Source organism: Hyperolius riggenbachi, chromosome 4, assembly GCF_040937935.1.
Source record: "Hyperolius riggenbachi isolate aHypRig1 chromosome 4, aHypRig1.pri, whole genome shotgun sequence".
NCBI lineage: Eukaryota > Metazoa > Chordata > Amphibia > Anura > Hyperoliidae > Hyperolius > Hyperolius riggenbachi.
Window position 1 is genome coordinate 257,514,051 of NC_090649.1, and position 17,760 is coordinate 257,531,810.

Genomic DNA, 17,760 nt, shown 5'->3' on the forward strand with positions numbered 1-17,760 from the left:
AAAGTACAGTTCTGGATCTCTACAAAAGTAAATGATTACCCATAAATGCTCACTATTGATAAACACCATGCTTTTTCAGCAAGAGAATGCATCTTTGTTATCTCTTACATGTTCCAGCTGGTTAACTTATCCAAACTAGTTGCTCTAAGTAACATATTTGCAGTTGTTGGTTTAGCACAAAAGAGACAGTAGAAACCACAGCTATGGGACATTGCTCTCACCTCCGCTTTTCACTAGAGAAAGACATCAGCCAATTTAAAACACAGTAAAAATGCCAAGGTGGACAAACATTAGCAGACATCTTCATCTGATATGAAGGGTTTACTCATCCTTGTAGAAACAATTCCAGAATATGAACACTGCATTATAGTTGCTGAGCTAAAGTGGAAAAAAGGAAGTTACTTCACACATCTCAATTTATGTTCAAAAATGACCCATTTTGTAAAAAAAAGCAAACCTCATTAATAGAATACTCCTAAAGTGGACCTGAACCCTTGCACAGGACAGGAGGAAAACAGAGAGAAATGCACCCTGTATGTATTTAGGGAGTTTAGCCTGTCTTATTCCCCCTCATCTGCAACTAATCACTGTGTAATTTGATCTCTCAGCTATGTCAGCTGGCTGCCTGGGCAGAGCAGATAGTGTGTAAACACAGGATGGTACCCCTATGTCTGCTTCCAGCTTCCAAGAAAGCATGAAGTAGACACTGCAGATTTATTGCAGCATTTGTATCAGCTGTAACAAAGAAATGTTTACAGCAAAGGAGCTCAGGACAGAGTAACACAGTTGTAAGTCTCACCTACCAAAACGACACATTTCTTCAAGATACTGCCTATATATGTATTTGGATATGTGCCTATTGCAGTAATAGATCTGCAGCTGTAAGCAGAGGTCAGACTACGTGTGTAGGTTTATGCCTGTCCCTATGGAGGAGGGAGGGAAGACAATGCTTGGCGCACAGCAATGTGACTTCTGGCAGGTGGAATGAGGGGAATGTGTTTGAGGGTCAGTCGGTCATCGTTGTTACTGAAGGTCAAGTGTCAATCTAACATAGGAGCTTCTGTACAAGAAAGTTTCAGTTTTGCTCCAATAAATCATCTCTACTGCACTTTGCAATCCAGGACCTTCTCTCAAAAAAGTGTCAAAAACCATTGGCAAATGGATCTTTCACTAAAGCTCATACACACATCAGACTATAGTCTTTGGAAAATGAAAGATCACAGACCAATCTTACCACCCTTCATGTAGTATGAGAGCATTTCTACACATTCATAGTCTATGAGATCTGCAGATCATCATACACATCTTGTTTAACTGACATTCATCTGCAGATCAGATCCACCAGGATGTATTTTCAGATCTCATAGACTATGAATGCATTTTGCAGGAATGGATCTTTGGCAGGAACAGATCTTTTGCAGATACTGATCTTTTGTGTCTGTACAGCATCTTGCAAAGATTTTTTTTCTGATGTGGAGTTCAGCTCCACAGAAAAGACTGTGTAGAGTATGGCTCTCATACTACATGAAGGGTGGTAAGATTGGTCTGTAATCTTTCATTTTTCAAAGACTATAGTCTGATGTGTGTATGAGCCTTAAGTGTCAATCTGAAACTGGTGGTTTTGGCACTTTAGGTTTAGATGCTGATGTTCAAGTAAACAGCAATAGGACAGCAGGACAAATATCAAAATTGCTGAGAAAAACAGCATCACAGTCCTGAAACACCATTCAGTCTCTAAAGGTGTAGTCAAAATGTGATGACATCTAGAGCACCTATACCAAAACTAAATGTACGTGTGGCAATGGGATCTTCAGTAAGTTTGCAGAAAGGCCCAAATAGATGAATATGAAAAATACTGGTTGGATTCCCCCCCCCCCCCCCCCCCCGTTAGTTCAGCAGCTGCTTAATAATCTGGGGTTAAAGGTAAGAAAAAGCTACACCCCTTTCACTTTTTATACTGAAATAATGTTAAAAAGAGATAAGACTAATTAACTAATATTCGTAACAAAAATGAAAGGAAAAAACAAAAAACAAAAGAACAAAGGATTTTGTGGAAAGATGATTCTATCCGAAGACGTTTCCGTTTTCTGTCCTTGTGTCACAGTCCAGGTTAGCACTCCCAGATTTGCACATATATCCCTGTCACATGTATTGCTACAGGACATATATCATCCTTCGCAGCTCATCCCCGATTACATTTACTGGCTGGCGGCAATTACCTCTCCCCTGAGCCTGACCCACTGGTAAATGAAACAGAGTGCTTGGCTAATTTGTTCCCAGCATTATAGCCCTTAATTGGCACATCCACAATCAGCCATGAGTTCACAAATTGTGAGAAAATAAAAAATAATAATAATACGTCCAGCAAAATAAAAATGTTGTTTTCCGCTTGTAATTGATATATTCGAAAAGTTAGATCTTGATTATGTTCTCCCATTTAGCCGCATTACTTGGATCAGTTGTTTAAAGCTGTTAATGATCCATCTGGATCAATGTCTCTGCTTGTAGATATAATTTACTGCATTGTTAGATTAGTACAGATGTTTTTATAGATGGCTATGCTCCATTTCACTGACTGGTGTTCTACAGCGTGCTTCTGAAACTAGGCACAAATGGAACAAATACAATTATAGAGACTTTCTTTTTTATTGCATTATGAAGACTTTTTATGTGATGCTCAGCTGCAATCAGCAACCAATTAATATTTTTAGCACTATCTCTTTATTCAAATAAAGAACATTTTAATTACAACTGCAAATGTAATCTTCTTTTCAAAATGTCAGCACTATCCAGGTCACATAAAAAAAAAATAACTGGCAGGTTTTTACTGTGATATGAAGTTTATTAATGCATGAAATTTGCTCTTAATAAGACTGGATGAAAAATATGTAACCAACAAATTAAAAATATTATACAGAGAGGAAATATAAAAAAACACATTTCCTAGAAATGAGTGGAATGGCAAATGCTGTAGTTTCATTACATAACCCAGCCTATGACATTTCACAGAGTAAGCACGTTTCTGTACATATACTTAAACAGTGAGCTGCAGTATATCTGCATTATTGATTTTAGCTTTGCTTTAAAGGAAACCTAAAGTGAAAGGAATACGCCGGCTGCCATCTTCATATTTTAACAAACCATGACAGCGTCCTGACTCTTGTGCTGATGCTTTGCCTGTAATAAGGTAAGTCTCTGGACCAGAATGAGCATGCAGATCAGATGCTTTGACTCTTGTCTGATTCCGCTAGCTGCATGCTCATTACAGGTGTGTGACTCAAACAGGCCTACAATTCAGCATAGCAGCCAGGCAACTGGCATAGTTTATAAGGGAATGAAGATGGCAGCCTTAACATTCTTCTCTCTTCGTGTTACCTTTAAAGCAAACCTGTGAGACTCGCAAGCTTTTGGAAACTTACCTTGGAAGCGGGAAGCCTATCTGAATCCTTCAGAGGCTTCCCCCATCCTCCTTCTCCAGGTCGTTCCAGCACTGAGTCCCCAAGGATTGAGGGTATGCGGCCACACTGTGCCTACGCAGTACCACAGACCCGATCGGGCTTTGGTCGAGTCCTTCCAACTACGCATGAGTGAGCTGTTCACAAGTCATTGTTGACAGTCTTTCAAAGATGCAGCGCTGCAGAGGCCCAGTGTAGGAGGATGGGGAGAGCCTCTGGAGGACCCAGGGGTTTCCCTATCTCGAGGTGAGAACCCCTTTGGGCACTTTTTTGCCTACAGGTACCGGTTAATACAAAAGGCTGTGGTTCCTGGATTTGCTTCAGACCAGTAGCCACTGATACTCCATTCATTTGAATGTGTTGCCATAACCACCTTAACACCATCAAGGTGTGGGAGAACATTGCCCAGCAGTCAGGAAACACTGTCCTATTCATTCTGGACATAGGGGATTCTCCTGGGCAGTGATTTCAGTACTGGACTCTTTTAATTGGGTTTATAGATTTAATCTCAGTGTTGCAGGTATTTAGGGTTAAAGGGGTTATCAGAGAAAATGAATAAAATAAGTGCTACTTACCCGGGGCTTCCTCCAGCCCAAAGCTTCCAGCATGTCCCTCGCCGCAGCTCTGCCCACAGCCGTTCGCCGCATCTCTGCCCACAGCCGTTCGCCGCAGCTCGCTCCCGGTCCCCGACGATGACGTCAGGCCGACCTCCAGGCTGTCAATCACCGCCACGTGGGCCGGAGCGGACTGCGCAGGTGCAGAACTACTGCGGCGAACGGCTGCGGGCAGAGCTGCGGCGAGGGACATGCTGGGAGCTTGGGGCTGGAGGAAGCCCCGGGTAAGTAGCACTTATTTTATTCATTCTCCCTGATAGCTCCTTTAAAGAGAATCCTAGGTGGAATAGTAACATGGCAAAATACAACTTGCACAACATCTCCTCCTGGCTGAATCGGCGCCCTATTCCGCGGCTCTCTGTGGTCTACTTCATCCTCCACGGCTGTCAGAAAATTGTGCTATGAAGTCCAATATGGCCACAACCCCAGAAGTGTTTCAGAGTCACAGCACAATCATAATAGGAGCACAGCCATAATAGGATGAAAGCCTTGGGAGCTAGCAGAGACAGGCGGGGAAGGGGTGTTTCTAACGCCAATGTGGGCATAATGCAGGAGTGCACTTCCAGCACAAGATGCTCCTTCCTGTATCTGAATTCCGAGAAGAAGCTGCTTTTCTGTATTTTCTGGTGGGCACTGCAGAGACAAGAGAGGATGGAGAGCAGTGCAGAGAGAGGACACAGAGATAGGTGATTGTGCGTCTTTGTCCCATTTAATCTAGAAAATCTGCCTCATGTACACTTTAAGTGTTGGGACATGGAAGCGTAATTCATTTTTAATATTTTAAAATAATTTTTTATATTAAAAAGGGGTTATTTTGGGGATCACAGAAGAGGAGGTCTAACTAGTTCTGTACTTGTAGTGGAATTCATATCTTACATGAGGGCAGGAGGAAGCGTTACAATTGGTAGTAGTGCGGGGAGAAACTCTTTGTTAGCTTTTGTTGATACAATAGCCAACACAGTCAGCTTGTTGTACATTTTTGTTTATTTTTTTTTGTTTTTCTAGTAGACTTGTTTGTTTTTTAATTGAGCTGTACAAGTTATCGGTCACAATAAACAATAAAGATGAGAAACGTTTTGAAATGATTTATTGTGGTCTCATTTTTGACATTGCAAAAACCTGCCTTTTTACTAGAAGTACCTTCCTATTATAGCTATACAACATAGCCTTGTTCCTATTCCTTCCCATTTTACATAAGTGTTTGTACTAAAGTAAAGGTGGCCATACACTTATAGATTTGCAGCAGATTTGACCATCAGATAGATTTCTGTCAGGTGCCTGTCAAGTCCAATCTGACAGGAATCTGATGTTTGCCACCCACTAGGAACATATTTCCAATAGATTTCAGAATGAAAACTATTGGAAATTGATCTAAATGCATTATTGGACCATTAGATCCAATACAACTCTATGGGCCATTGATCTGCTGCCAGCAGCAGATCGACCTAGATTTTCCATCCTGTCAGATAGTTCAAATCGATCCAAATCAGCCACAAATTGATCGATCAATTTCATAGAATCGATTTTCGATCGATCGATTTCATAGATCGATCAATGGCTGAAATCGACCAGTGTATGGGCCCCTTAACATGAGAGACAGCACTGTAGATTGAGTAGCCCTACTAGCTCATTGGTGATGGCAGAACTTTAATTTTATTACAGATCTAAGGTCAGGATTATGCAACATAAAAAGGACCATAGCAAATCCAACTGAACCCTCAGAAACAGTAGGAACGCTAGTAAATGCCTCACAGAAAGGGCACAGTCAGTGCAAAGCAACAACAGCATCTGCCTTTAACAATACATTTAACTTAGACATGGCAAATGACTGCATGTTCCGGCTTGTGGATGTCTCCCTCAGCAGCACATGACGGAAGCAATGTTACGCTATTGCCAGCTGTAATGCTCCTGGCTTTCAGCTGGTAGCGATGGAGCATCATACTGAGTCACCAGAGATACCATGTATGATGCATTTAGACAATTCCCCACTAGCAATGTGCTGACAGCGAGGGAATTGCCCAGGTGACATGTTCCTATCTCTCTAATCTTATATTACAGCCTTTAAAGTGTTTGTGTACTTATTTAAGTGTGCTTAAAAAACGTCAACATTTATTCATCTTTCTTTTCTGTTAGTATTTGTTTAAGATCTATGCTAGGTCTCAATTCCAATACTACAGTAGGAGCTCTGGTTGAATTACATGTTGATTATTGTGTGACTATGACAGGCACCATTACTGTCGGCAGTGCATGGTAGTGTATGCTTGAATACTGTACTTGTGATTACACGGTTACACGGTTTGTTACCTACTTGAAAACATTTCAATAAAATCTTGAAATAAAGAAATAACTTAAACGGTAACTCTGGCCAATAATGGTAGTATAGGAGATGCTGAAGAGCGGCTTTATATAAAAAACGTTTACAAAAAAAAAAGTAATCCACCTAGCAGCAGCTTAGGGCATTTCTACGCAACCTCTGACGAAGCAAAGACCAAGTTGAGTGAAGAGAGGGCAGCTTTATATTTCTGTACTATACTGTATGCATTGTGCAGAGATTATTACTTCAGGGGCCCCGATTTTCGGTCCTGGAATGTATGCTTGTATCTCGTCTATAGTAGTGTGGAATAAATGGCTTTTTATATAGAAAATGGCATAGTTTTGATCTTTTTCATTACATCATTCGTACATGCTCAGATACCACTTTTTAAGTTGAGATTGAGGCCTAAGACTGCGTGAGACTGGGAAACCTTCTCCATCAGGTAAGTATTTTATTTTTCTGGTGGTGGGCACAGGATTGATATATGCAGCATTGCACTGGGACTCCAGCTCACGCAGAATACTTTTATCCTACACATGGATTTTTTTAAGGACATTTTTTATTAGCCGAATGTAGATTTTTATAGTATTCATGTGTGTTAACGTGCTGATTCTGTTATTGTATTTTTTAGCTTTTGGCAGTACAAGAAACGCTAATGTGGCAATCAAATTGGTATTTATCCTTTTAGGTCGACTTTTGTACTTTTGCAACACTAATGTAATTCACTTGCATTATTGATTTTAGTTCCAATTTTAAAAACTGTACAAACTTTGTTTACATTACAAAAATAAATCGTAAGTGGTTCATACTTTAGTACTCAGTGGGCTTGATTCACAAAGCGGTGCTAACTGTTAGCACGCCTGTGAAAAGCCCCTTAGCACGTCTAAACCAGCTTTTCGCACGCAAAACTTTATGCGCGAAGTGCCCTTTAAAGCCTATGGGACTTAGCGCGCGCATAGGAATTTGCGCGCGTAAAACTTTGTGTGCGATCTGATTGAGAAATCCCGTGCTAACCTACTTAGTACCCTGGTTAGCACGTTTAAAGACTTTAGACGTGCTAAGAAGGTTAGCACTGCTTTGTGAATCAAGCGCATTATGTGCTTAAAGAGACACTGAAGCGAGAATAATTTTCGCTTCAGAGCTCATAGTTAGCAGGGGCACGTGTGCCCCTGCTAAAACGCCGCTATCCCGCGGCTAGACGGGGGTCCCTTCACCCCCAACCCCCTCCCCGCAAAATCAACTACCAAATTGGTTGTATATTTTGCTTCTCCTAGAGGCAGGGCTAACGGCTGCAGCCCTGCTTCTAGTCACGTCTATCAGCGGCGCATCGCCGCCTCTCCCCCGCCCCTCTCAGTAAAGAAAGACTGAGAGGGGCGGGGGAGAGGCGGAGATACGCGCTGACAGACGCGCGCGGGGCAGGGCTGCGGTGGTTAGCCCTGATCCCCGGCTGCACGGAGGGGATTTCGGGGGGTAAGGGACCCCCGTTTAGCCGCGGGATAGCGGCGTTTTAGCAGGGGCACACATGCCCCTGCTAACTATGAGCTCTGAAGCGAGATTTATTCTCACTTCAGAGTCTCTTTAAGTGCTCATAAAAGCTGCAGAGGGTTGGTAAGAAGTGCCAAGAGACTATAAGACTGTAGAAGAAATGGGAACTGTTTGAAACCCCATTTTTAAAACAGGTATCTGAACACACCGTAAATACATTATTATCAGTTTAAAGACAGTTGAACAGCGTACACTTTACATACTAGAGTTGACATGCCAGTATCCCAGTTATAATTGACATGCCAGTATCCCAGTTTCAGGCATTGCAAGCACACTTACTTATAAGTAACACTTTAATATCTTGGTGAAGTGTAATCAGCAATGTTGTTACTGGACTGCTGATAACAAAATCTGATGGTCACCCTCCATTTTCCTAGATCTATCTTAAGTTGCCTTTGATCACGCCTGGCTTCTCTAGGTTTTATCTTATTTGGTAATAGGATCTGCCTGCTTACATTTATTCCTATCTTTTTGAACTGAAGCAAACAGGATAACTCCTAAAGCCACTACTGCATTTCATGTTCTTTATGCCTGGTACACACCATGCAATATTCTGATAGAACGGTCAAATTGATTATTGGTCTGATCAGATTTACGTTTGTATAGAAGTGATCAGAAATCAGATGATCAGAAGTCAGATCAGACCTGCTGGACATAAACAATTTGATCCATCTATCTGACGGAAAATAGCACAGTGCGTACCAGGCATAAAAGAGCACAATCCTTGCTAAAGCACCTTAAAGGACTGGCTAAAGTATTGAGGTGCGTACACACCTGTGATTGATGTCGCCAAATGGGGATCAGGACCTGACCCCCTTGGGCGACATCGCTGGGCTGGGGTGCACAACCGCATGTCAGTTGTGTAGCTGATGACACGCTGTGTTGCTATGCGGGGGGCGGAAGGATGACGGAGAAGCGCAAACAATAGAATCGTCCATCGCTGGGAGTGAGTAGATGCGCTTGGCAAAATGCTTATACGCCGTAGGTCGGGGGTCACTGTTCACACAGCTGATTATCGGCTGAGGCATTTATCAGCTACCCCAGCCAACTTGAATCAGGCGTGTGTATGAGGCTTTAGAGGCAGAGGATCAGCAGGACTGCCAGGCAACTGGCATTGCTTAAAAGGAAATAAATATGGCAACCTCCATATCCCTCTCGCTTCAGTTGCTCTTTGAAGTGAAGTGAAGCTTCAAACCAATGTTAAACTATAAATCCTAGCTCTGCATTTAAATGAAACTGTTTTCTACTTGTATTTCAGCTACTAATTTGTGGTCATGTGACTTAAAATTACTGGAGAGTACCAAGTCTTTACAAGTCTCATTTGTAGAAGGATGGGCTAAACACTGAAATGTTGCATAAGAGGTCTCATTTACTGGGATATAGCTGGTCCTCGGTTAACAAACAAGAGAGGGACTGTAGGTTCCTCCTTAACGTGAATCCATTACTAATTCAGAACATTGTGCCATCTCTTTCCCCTGTACCTTCTCTGTGCCTCCAGTGTCCCCCATTGCCTCCACGATTCCAATCTGTCACCTCTGTTCCCCTGTGCCACCTTTGCCCCGCTGGCAGGGCCGGGGCACATCTGTCCCACTGTGCCTCTCCTTACCCCCCTGTGCCACACCTCTGCCCCCTATGTCTCCTTCTGACCCCCCTTGGTGACTCTTCTGTCACCCTTGGTGCCTCTTCTATCCCCTTGTGACTCCCCCAGCCCAGCCTATGTGCAGTGGAAGAAGCAACACTTCTCTCACCTGCTCCAGGCGCCTCCAGCGATGAGTGACCTCCTCTCACTGTCACTGTTCCCCCCTAGTGCCTGCTTCTCCTGATCACATAATTACACGCGACATGCAGGAGAAGCCGGAAATGGGTTGTTTCGTATGTTTGCAAGTTGGCAACTCCCTGTACATAAAAGAAGCTTTTTCTTGCAAACAGGGATTTTTTTTGGTTGGGGGGGGGGGGGGGGGGTAGATCTAAAAATCTTGAAATACCTTTAAGTGCCATAAAAAAAAGTTCTTAGCAGCCTGGTGATGAATTATACATTTAGGAAACTACTGTATCTCACCGCGGATAGGCCGACTTTTGACAACCACATTTTGGGTGTAAAGGGGGGCGGGTTGGCCTAATGGTAGGTGACATGTGCGGTGGGTCTCTTATGCAGAGTGTGTATTGGAGTGTGCTTCAGCATGTATAGCTAGCTACCTGTCCTTGCTTCGGCTTGCATCCTACAGTGTCCTGAACTGGCCACTAGAGCTTCAGCTGTGGTCACATGACAGTGAGCTCTAGTGGTCAGCTCAGAAGCTGCATGGGACACTATGGGATAAAAGTCAAAGCAAGGAATGGTAGGTATATGGGTGGCTGACGGGAGGATTTTGGCGGGATATAGATATTTTGTGAGCACTTATCAATTAGTATCTGCAAAGAAGTAAATATAACTAACAACCTGGGCTATGCTGCTGCTTACAAATCCTACATTAGGCTCGTCGCTCTCCACTGCCAACGCCAGCCTTCAGTGTCTGGTGTTTTAGCACATTCATGTAGGGGCACAATCAACAATTTCCCTTTGTGCACTTATACCTTAAGCTGTTTGTTGGGCCAATTTAACACAGGCAGCTGCAGGCGGTGAATCCACTGCCTGTCAAGTGCTGTGGTGCAACCCCTGAGCACTGGGAAGCACTTGGCAGGGGACTGTTGCATGGAATCACATCTCAGACACAATCATACGCGACATGAGGTGGTTCTTTGCTGCTGTGTAATGGCACCGTGTCAAAGGTTGACAGGCAGGTAGTTACAAACATTGACATTCTACTACATTACATTGCAGCTGGAAAGGTACTAAGCAGATTGGAGGCTGAACTGGAAACAGCCTTCCATGAAAGAGAGATACCTTTGCTTTGTCACTGCAGGTACAAAATGTTGCGACTGCGTAATAAGACCATCGCACCTGTCCCACACAATGGATAAACTAGCCATCAACTAGCAAACTGAATCACAAAATGCTATTCCCTTTTACTGACTGTTGTAACACTGCAGCTTATTATGCAAGGATGTTTTATGTAATACCATTTTATGCACTATTGGTCTTCAGTCTTTTGGATCCAGTGAGGGCAAGGTCATGTGAAGCTTCATCATTGCAAATTCCTGACTCATGAAAGTCAATGAAAACACACTGATCCTGCCAGACAGGCTTTAATATGCAGTCTTGCCTGACAGTCAGCTGAAAAACAACACTGCCATGAAAATCTCTTGTGTGATCTTGTCCATTCAGGGCTTTCAGTTCTGGAACTATGGTAAGGTCATACAAAAGCCTTTCATACCAGTGATCTTCCCTGAAATCAGCTGAATGTGTGACAGGATAGGGGTGTTTCCTGCTGACTTTCACAGTAACATTATGTGGAGATCATTAATCAGTTTAGAAGTCATCATAAATGACTGCTCAAACTAACAGCAATAAAAAAAATATATATATAAATGGTCTTTTGAATGTTGGTTTATAGGTCTTGCTACATGAAACTAGACATAATGCTGCTCATGTCAGATGTATACTCAATCTGGGATGATATCAAAGTTCTCTGATTGAAAATGAATCGGGAATGCTGATTTAGATAGTCAAGGCTACCATATGAGACACAGAATAGAAGCCATCATAAAGGACTTAAATAGAAGGGACACTATGGGAGATGCTATAAATAGGAGGACACTTTAATGGGAGCACTAAACACAGACCCCTGAAATGAGGACATATAAGAACAGCGTAATATAAGGATGCAACAGAAAAAACATGGGGCTATTACAATAAAAATACAGTTTAGCCCCCTCCTGTAGCAGGGATATCCTCAAGGGCCATACCAATGCCAGTGTTTTGAACTGAGAAATGGGAAAATATGAACCACGCCTTTCCCGATTCAGTCCTATCAATTAATTTGAGTTGTGCCAAAAATGTGTGAGGACCTCAACACTTGAGCACTAGAGTTCGACATCCCTGTCCTATAGCCCCTCCCAATATTGCGAGCCCTCCCCCTGCGTAATAAAGCAACTAATTACACTCTCTGCAAACCTTTTCTTTCCCCTTTCTACCTTTAGAAATGTTTTATTTTAATTGCATCATAGTAGCAACCCAATAGTTTTATGATAAATTGGATAAATAGCCAACTATAATAAGTGGTTTTTATTTACAGTAGCACTTTTTAGCTTAAAACAATAATTGGTGACACCTGGGAAACGATATATTTTGTCATTATTTTTTTTTTTTTTAGGAAATCAAATAGTTCCTGGGGGAAAAAAAGCACCCTCAAAAAGTACAGTTTACAGTAAATACTAATTTGTCTACATAAATCTAGCATATCAAGAACAGGATGTATTTGTTTTTCACATATATCAGTTGAATGTACTGTGTATTTATATGCACGTATGAGATGTGAAAACAGACTGCCTGGGTGTAAAGAAGTGTTTGGTAACAGCTCAGTTATCTCATGCAGGCCATTTATCCTTATTAGTTCTCAATTAAGATATTCTTGTTATTTGTGAGGATGATTCCCTTTGCAATTGATTACTTTGCTTTAGAGAGTGTCAGCGATAACAGATAGCCTCTGTCTCCTACACTTCCTGTCAGTTGCTGCAAACAATTGTAGCTGAATTATACCTCATGCCTTAAGCAATCATTTTTCCAGCCCGTGACACAAGTTCTTGACTGTGTGAGGTAACCTTCAGCTCCGCACATTCTCATGCCAATGCCTTATTAAACAAAACATGCACATTTCACTTGCCTCTGTTCTGTTTCCTGAGACTCTACATCACAGGCAAAATTCTGTTCAGAACTGAATTGTGACAAACTTTAAAAAAAATAATAATTAAAAAGTACTACCTGCTCTTAAAACATTGTGCCAGGACAGGGCTGGTTATAGAAAGAGAATCTTTAGTCAGCAGAAATAAAAACTAGAGATCAGCTTCTTGCAAGACTTAAATCACTAGGGAGGAAGAATTTACCACTTGTTGATAATAGCTTCCTTCAGCTTTGGCACCTAACAGTATGTTGACAAAGACACCTTCAAACACTGTATGAAAGGTGGACACACAGGAAATGATCCAACTACTAAGCAATCCTTAAAGGACCACTTTCGCAAAAAAGTAGGCAGTTAAAATCTGAGAGAACCGACAGGTTTTGGGCCAGTCCATCTCTTCATGTGGGATTCTCTGGGTTTTCTTTGTTTTAAACAGCATTTCCTCAACAATAGTTGCAAAGTCTAATTGACAAAATAGTGTGCAAGTGAGTAGGAAAGCTGACTGGGAGGCTGGTATCTTTTTTGGCAGTTAAAACTACTTTTCAGGAATTCCTGTTGAAAACAAAGAAAACCCTGAGAATCCCCCATGAAGAGATGGACTGGCCCAAAACCTGTTGATTTTTTTATTTTAACTGCCTACCTTTTTTTTCGCGATAATGGTCCTTTAATATGACACATTTTTTTCATGAGCAATACAGTTGGCTTGTCCAACCCTGTAAGCTCATTCCTATGCAGCATGGCAGAGAGGTGAGATTTGAGACATACTCTGTACAGGCTTCAGGCTCACAGACCCTGTCAACTTATGTCACGCAAAACAATCATTCATGATCATTTTGGTGCCTTTTCAAAGTGTGCACTGCTGCCTACCCAGCTCACTTCCACTTGTAGTACACTGTAGAAACACACCCACTCGGCACTCAGTGCTATCTCTTGAAGGAGGACAGAGAGAAAGCCAGCCAGTACAGATCTAGTTCTCACCTCCGCGCTCTGTATGGCAACATATACACTGAAGTGAGGAAACGTGCAACCGGTATAGTCACTTGGAAAAAGTCTAAATGCAATAGCACATCAAAGCAAGCCGGGCAACTGTTTCCTTGTTCTGCTTCCTTGTTTATTGTGTCTTGCTGCCAAAAACATTACATACATGCAAACAGTCTGATACATCAAACCTGGTGCGGGTGTCAGCGCTGAGGTGTACCAGGGTGTGGGTGACCAGGGCAAAAAGGACTGCACAACGCCGTTTCGCGCCTGACTGGCGCTTGTTCACGTGCTCGTGTCCTGCCAGGACACGAGCACGTGAACAAGCGCCAGTCAGGCGCGAAACGGCGTTGTGCAGTCCTTTTTGCCCTGGTCACCCACACCCTGGTACACCTCAGCGCTGACACCCGCACCAGGTTTGATGTATCAGACTGTTTGCATGTATGTAATGTTTTTGGCAGCAAGACACAATAAACAAGGAAGCAGAACAAGGAAACAGTTGCCCGGCTTGCTTTGATGTGCTATCACTTCCACTTGTCCTTCCTTTTCTGTAGAGAAGAACGTGCCACTCAGAAGATAGATGAGCAGTATGTTTTTACAGGGAAAGGCTCAAAACAATCATTGCCGTATATATACACATTTTCAGGGAACAGTTATAGAAGGTGTCTACAGCGTATTTTGAGGGAAAACAAAATTAATAAAGTAGAAAAATCCAACTGGGCAGATTATGTTTTGCCCAAGCAAAGTTACCAAAGTACATAAGGGGTTTTGTGCTAAAACACAATTGTTTCTTAATTAGAGTTCAAACCCACTAGACAGCACATACCTAATGTCATTCACAAATTAAAAAGAGACTACATACAATCTAAAGATCAACTTCAAAACATATGTAACAATTTGGACGGTTTCAGGAGAGATTCAACCTTTTTGGACAGAGAATCCCCTTTGGGGATATAAAAAGCTCCTGATGATTGATGAGGTCTGGTTCTGTAGATCAGGCTCCAATTTCTATCCGGAACATCTGATCAGAGTTAAGCTGAGGAGGCGGCATCTGCAGCACAAAATGGAGCTTATGATGCAAAGCAATTTAATTATGGAGGACGATGATACTTCAAAGCCAGACTTCAAGCTCATACTGTAACTGAGCCATATGAAATCCACCCCACTACCTCCCAGATGCTGCTGTCTGCAGTGCAGCAAAGAACTTCTTAGGACCCATTCACACTTGAGCGTTTTGCCGGCGATTTCAGAAAAAAAAGCTCAAACGCTAGCGCTTTTCAAAGCGCCAGGGTAATAAAAGTCTATGGGTGGGTTCTCATTTGGGTGATTTGCGCTAATCGCCGCGGTTTAGTGCTATAGAAGCGCAAAACGCAACCGCAAAAAAAATCTCCAGGTGTGAATGGTGTTTTTTTGGTGTTAATCGCCAAAAAGTGCCAGAGCAAAATGATAGGAAAATCGCTAGCGTTTTGCGATCAGCAAGTGTGAATGGGCCCTCATGTAAGGTTTTAGCCACCAGAACAGCACAACTGATTCTGGGGCAGCACCCTAGTAACCCTTTGCACTAAATACACTAGAAAAGGTCTCCTCCTCCTGGCTCTGCATGAGTTAATGAGGCACTACATCACAAGCAATTAATGTAGACATACCTCTTGGGACAAAAAGTAAGGAAGGTTGTTTTTTTTATATTTTAAAACATCACATGCGTTTAAGTTGTATTTCTGTTTGAGAAGTGGTACGTAAAAGAGATGTGTAAGTTCTGTTTGTATAGCTGTGGTGGTTTTAGATTATCACAGAATCAAGTCAACCTTTCATCAAATGAAGAATATTTAAAAAAAATAAAATAAAATAACATACCAGCTTGACCAGTTGTGATACTGACTGCAGCAAACAACCTTTGGGATCGACTCAGGTCTGACACGCCATTAACAGCTTCAACTTCAAATGTGTAGTTAGCATGAGCAACGAGGTCCACGATTGTAATATAAGTATCTACTAATCCACTTTGCTGCGGAACATATCCAACTGTATTCCCACAGGGTAGACATTCTCCCTGCTCCCAGCTACAGCGTTTGCAAATGACTCGATATGTGACATCATTTCTTCCTCCATTGTCTGCTGGAGGACTCCATTCCAGGGTCACCGTTGTCTGGTTAACATTGTAAATTAGATTTTGTGGCGCTGATGGAGGTCCTTTTTAAACGAAGAAAAAACACAGAATTACTATACAGAGACAGACATTGCAAAAGCAGTAATACTAACAGTGACATGCACCTGCATTTTGCAACAATTGTGGAGGGACCCCCAGAAAGAGGCACCACTCCAGTGTGACATCTCTAGACAAGAGCCCCCTGCAATGGTGCCTCCAGATACTGAACCTCGTAAGTCACTACATCAGTCTCATAAAATCCAATGTTCAACCCCACTTTATTCTGCACTTTTGAAAAAAAATGCTGAAATCAGCTGAATGTAGAACAAGTCCTGTTTATACTCAGTAGTAGTGTTCATTGAACTGAAGTGAATTTCAGTGGCACAAACTGAACAAAGAAACTAATTTGTTGAGTATAACAAAGTGCTCAGTTCACAAAAAAAAAAAATACCATACCTAGTACAACCCCTTAGTGAACACAGTGTAAAGTGTGACAGAGGATCACTTTAAAATTTAAATTAATTGTATTAGCGGCTGTGCTAGTGAAGTTTTGCAGCCGCCCTACATCAAATCGCGCAGCAAATTCCAAGAGCGCATGTAAATTAAGAGCGCATGCTACGCAATAGGACCACACATAGCATGTGCTGATTTTATCTCCCGCGCTGCTTGTGCGTGGTAGCGTTACTGCTGTTTTGTGAATCAACCTGTTTGTGAGTTGTACAGCCTTGAATTGTTTATTACAAGTCGCTGTGGAAAAAAATGTCTCTATTCAATACTGAATTTTGTAGGTGGCGCTCCGCTGTGGTTTTATTGTAGGTTTGGTGCACCATATCCTCAATTTGCATGATAATATAGCAGCTGTTAAGTAGCTTAAAATACATCATAAATGCTTTACTAAATGTGAAGCAATTTAATTTACACTAGACCAGCATGTGATTGTAATGCAAACTACTGTATGAATCTTCATTTCTAGATATGCAAAGTTTAGCCCATCAAGCATATATGTTTTCCTAGACCTGCTTGGTCACTGTATGCAGAGTTGGTTCTTATTTGTATTTAAGCTTTGTAATGAACTGCTGTCAAATAAATCACTTTTAACAACTGTGCTCATGAAGTGTTTAACAAGGCATTCCCTGTAGCACAGACTGCCATAGCTGCAGGCCCCAGTCTTCTTGGCAGCCTTTTCAGAGTTCAGCTACGTACACATGCTGGATTAGACTCTGCCCTGTCAGCCAATAAAGACCGCCTCAGCAGAGACTACACTGAATCTAGCACGTGGCCGCCCATTGTCCCTGGCATCTTTAACGAACCCCTAATGACCCTCCCCCCCACGCAAGCAGTGTGCTCCCCACTTACCCTGCCCACTGGAAGTCACTCTACTATGTAGCTTTCTTTGTCACACCATCCCCCACACAGCAACATACATATCAAATTACCTAAAGAATATATTTGTTCAGCATCTGGCCCCAAACTGTTTTGGGATGAGGTCCGGATAAAATTCGAATGGGTTTAATTCGGATTTTATCCTCTAACTACTGCACATGAGCGGGTGTGTGTGTGTGGGGGGGGGGGGGGGGCTGTCAGTGGTGGTGCTTAAACTTACCCAGCAGCCTTCTTCTTTTACTCATCCCACGCTGCGTTTCAAGCCATGTCACGTGACTACTACGCTTCCTCCATCAACCCGGGAGGAGGAAGTGTTTGTAGTCACATGACCGCAGCTTGGAACGCAGCTTGTGACGTGCCGTGGGAGGGATTAAAGGAGAAGCCTGCGGGGTAAGTTTAACACCCCCCCTCCCCCCACACACACCTGCTCAGGTGCAGTAATTAGAGGATGAAAATCCGAATGAAACTCATTCAGATTTCGTCCGGATTTTATCCAGACCTCATCCCTGCCCGAGGGATCAAGGTGAAAATAATCCATGGTGTGTACAGT

At 42.4% G+C, this 17,760-nt stretch overlaps 1 protein-coding gene across 5 annotated transcripts in view; it reads right to left on the minus strand.

The window, feature by feature from the left end:
• The window catches only part of EPHA7 (EPH receptor A7), a 316,908-nt gene that overhangs the window by 146,835 nt on the left and 152,313 nt on the right, over nucleotides 1-17,760 (minus strand). For all 5 annotated transcript variants that reach the window (XM_068231180.1, XM_068231181.1, XM_068231179.1 and 2 more), the window contains exon 5: nucleotides 15,536-15,871. In XM_068231180.1, coding sequence (XP_068087281.1) covers nucleotides 15,536-15,871 — 336 coding nt within the window. The remainder of the gene's footprint in view (nucleotides 1-15,535; nucleotides 15,872-17,760) is intronic.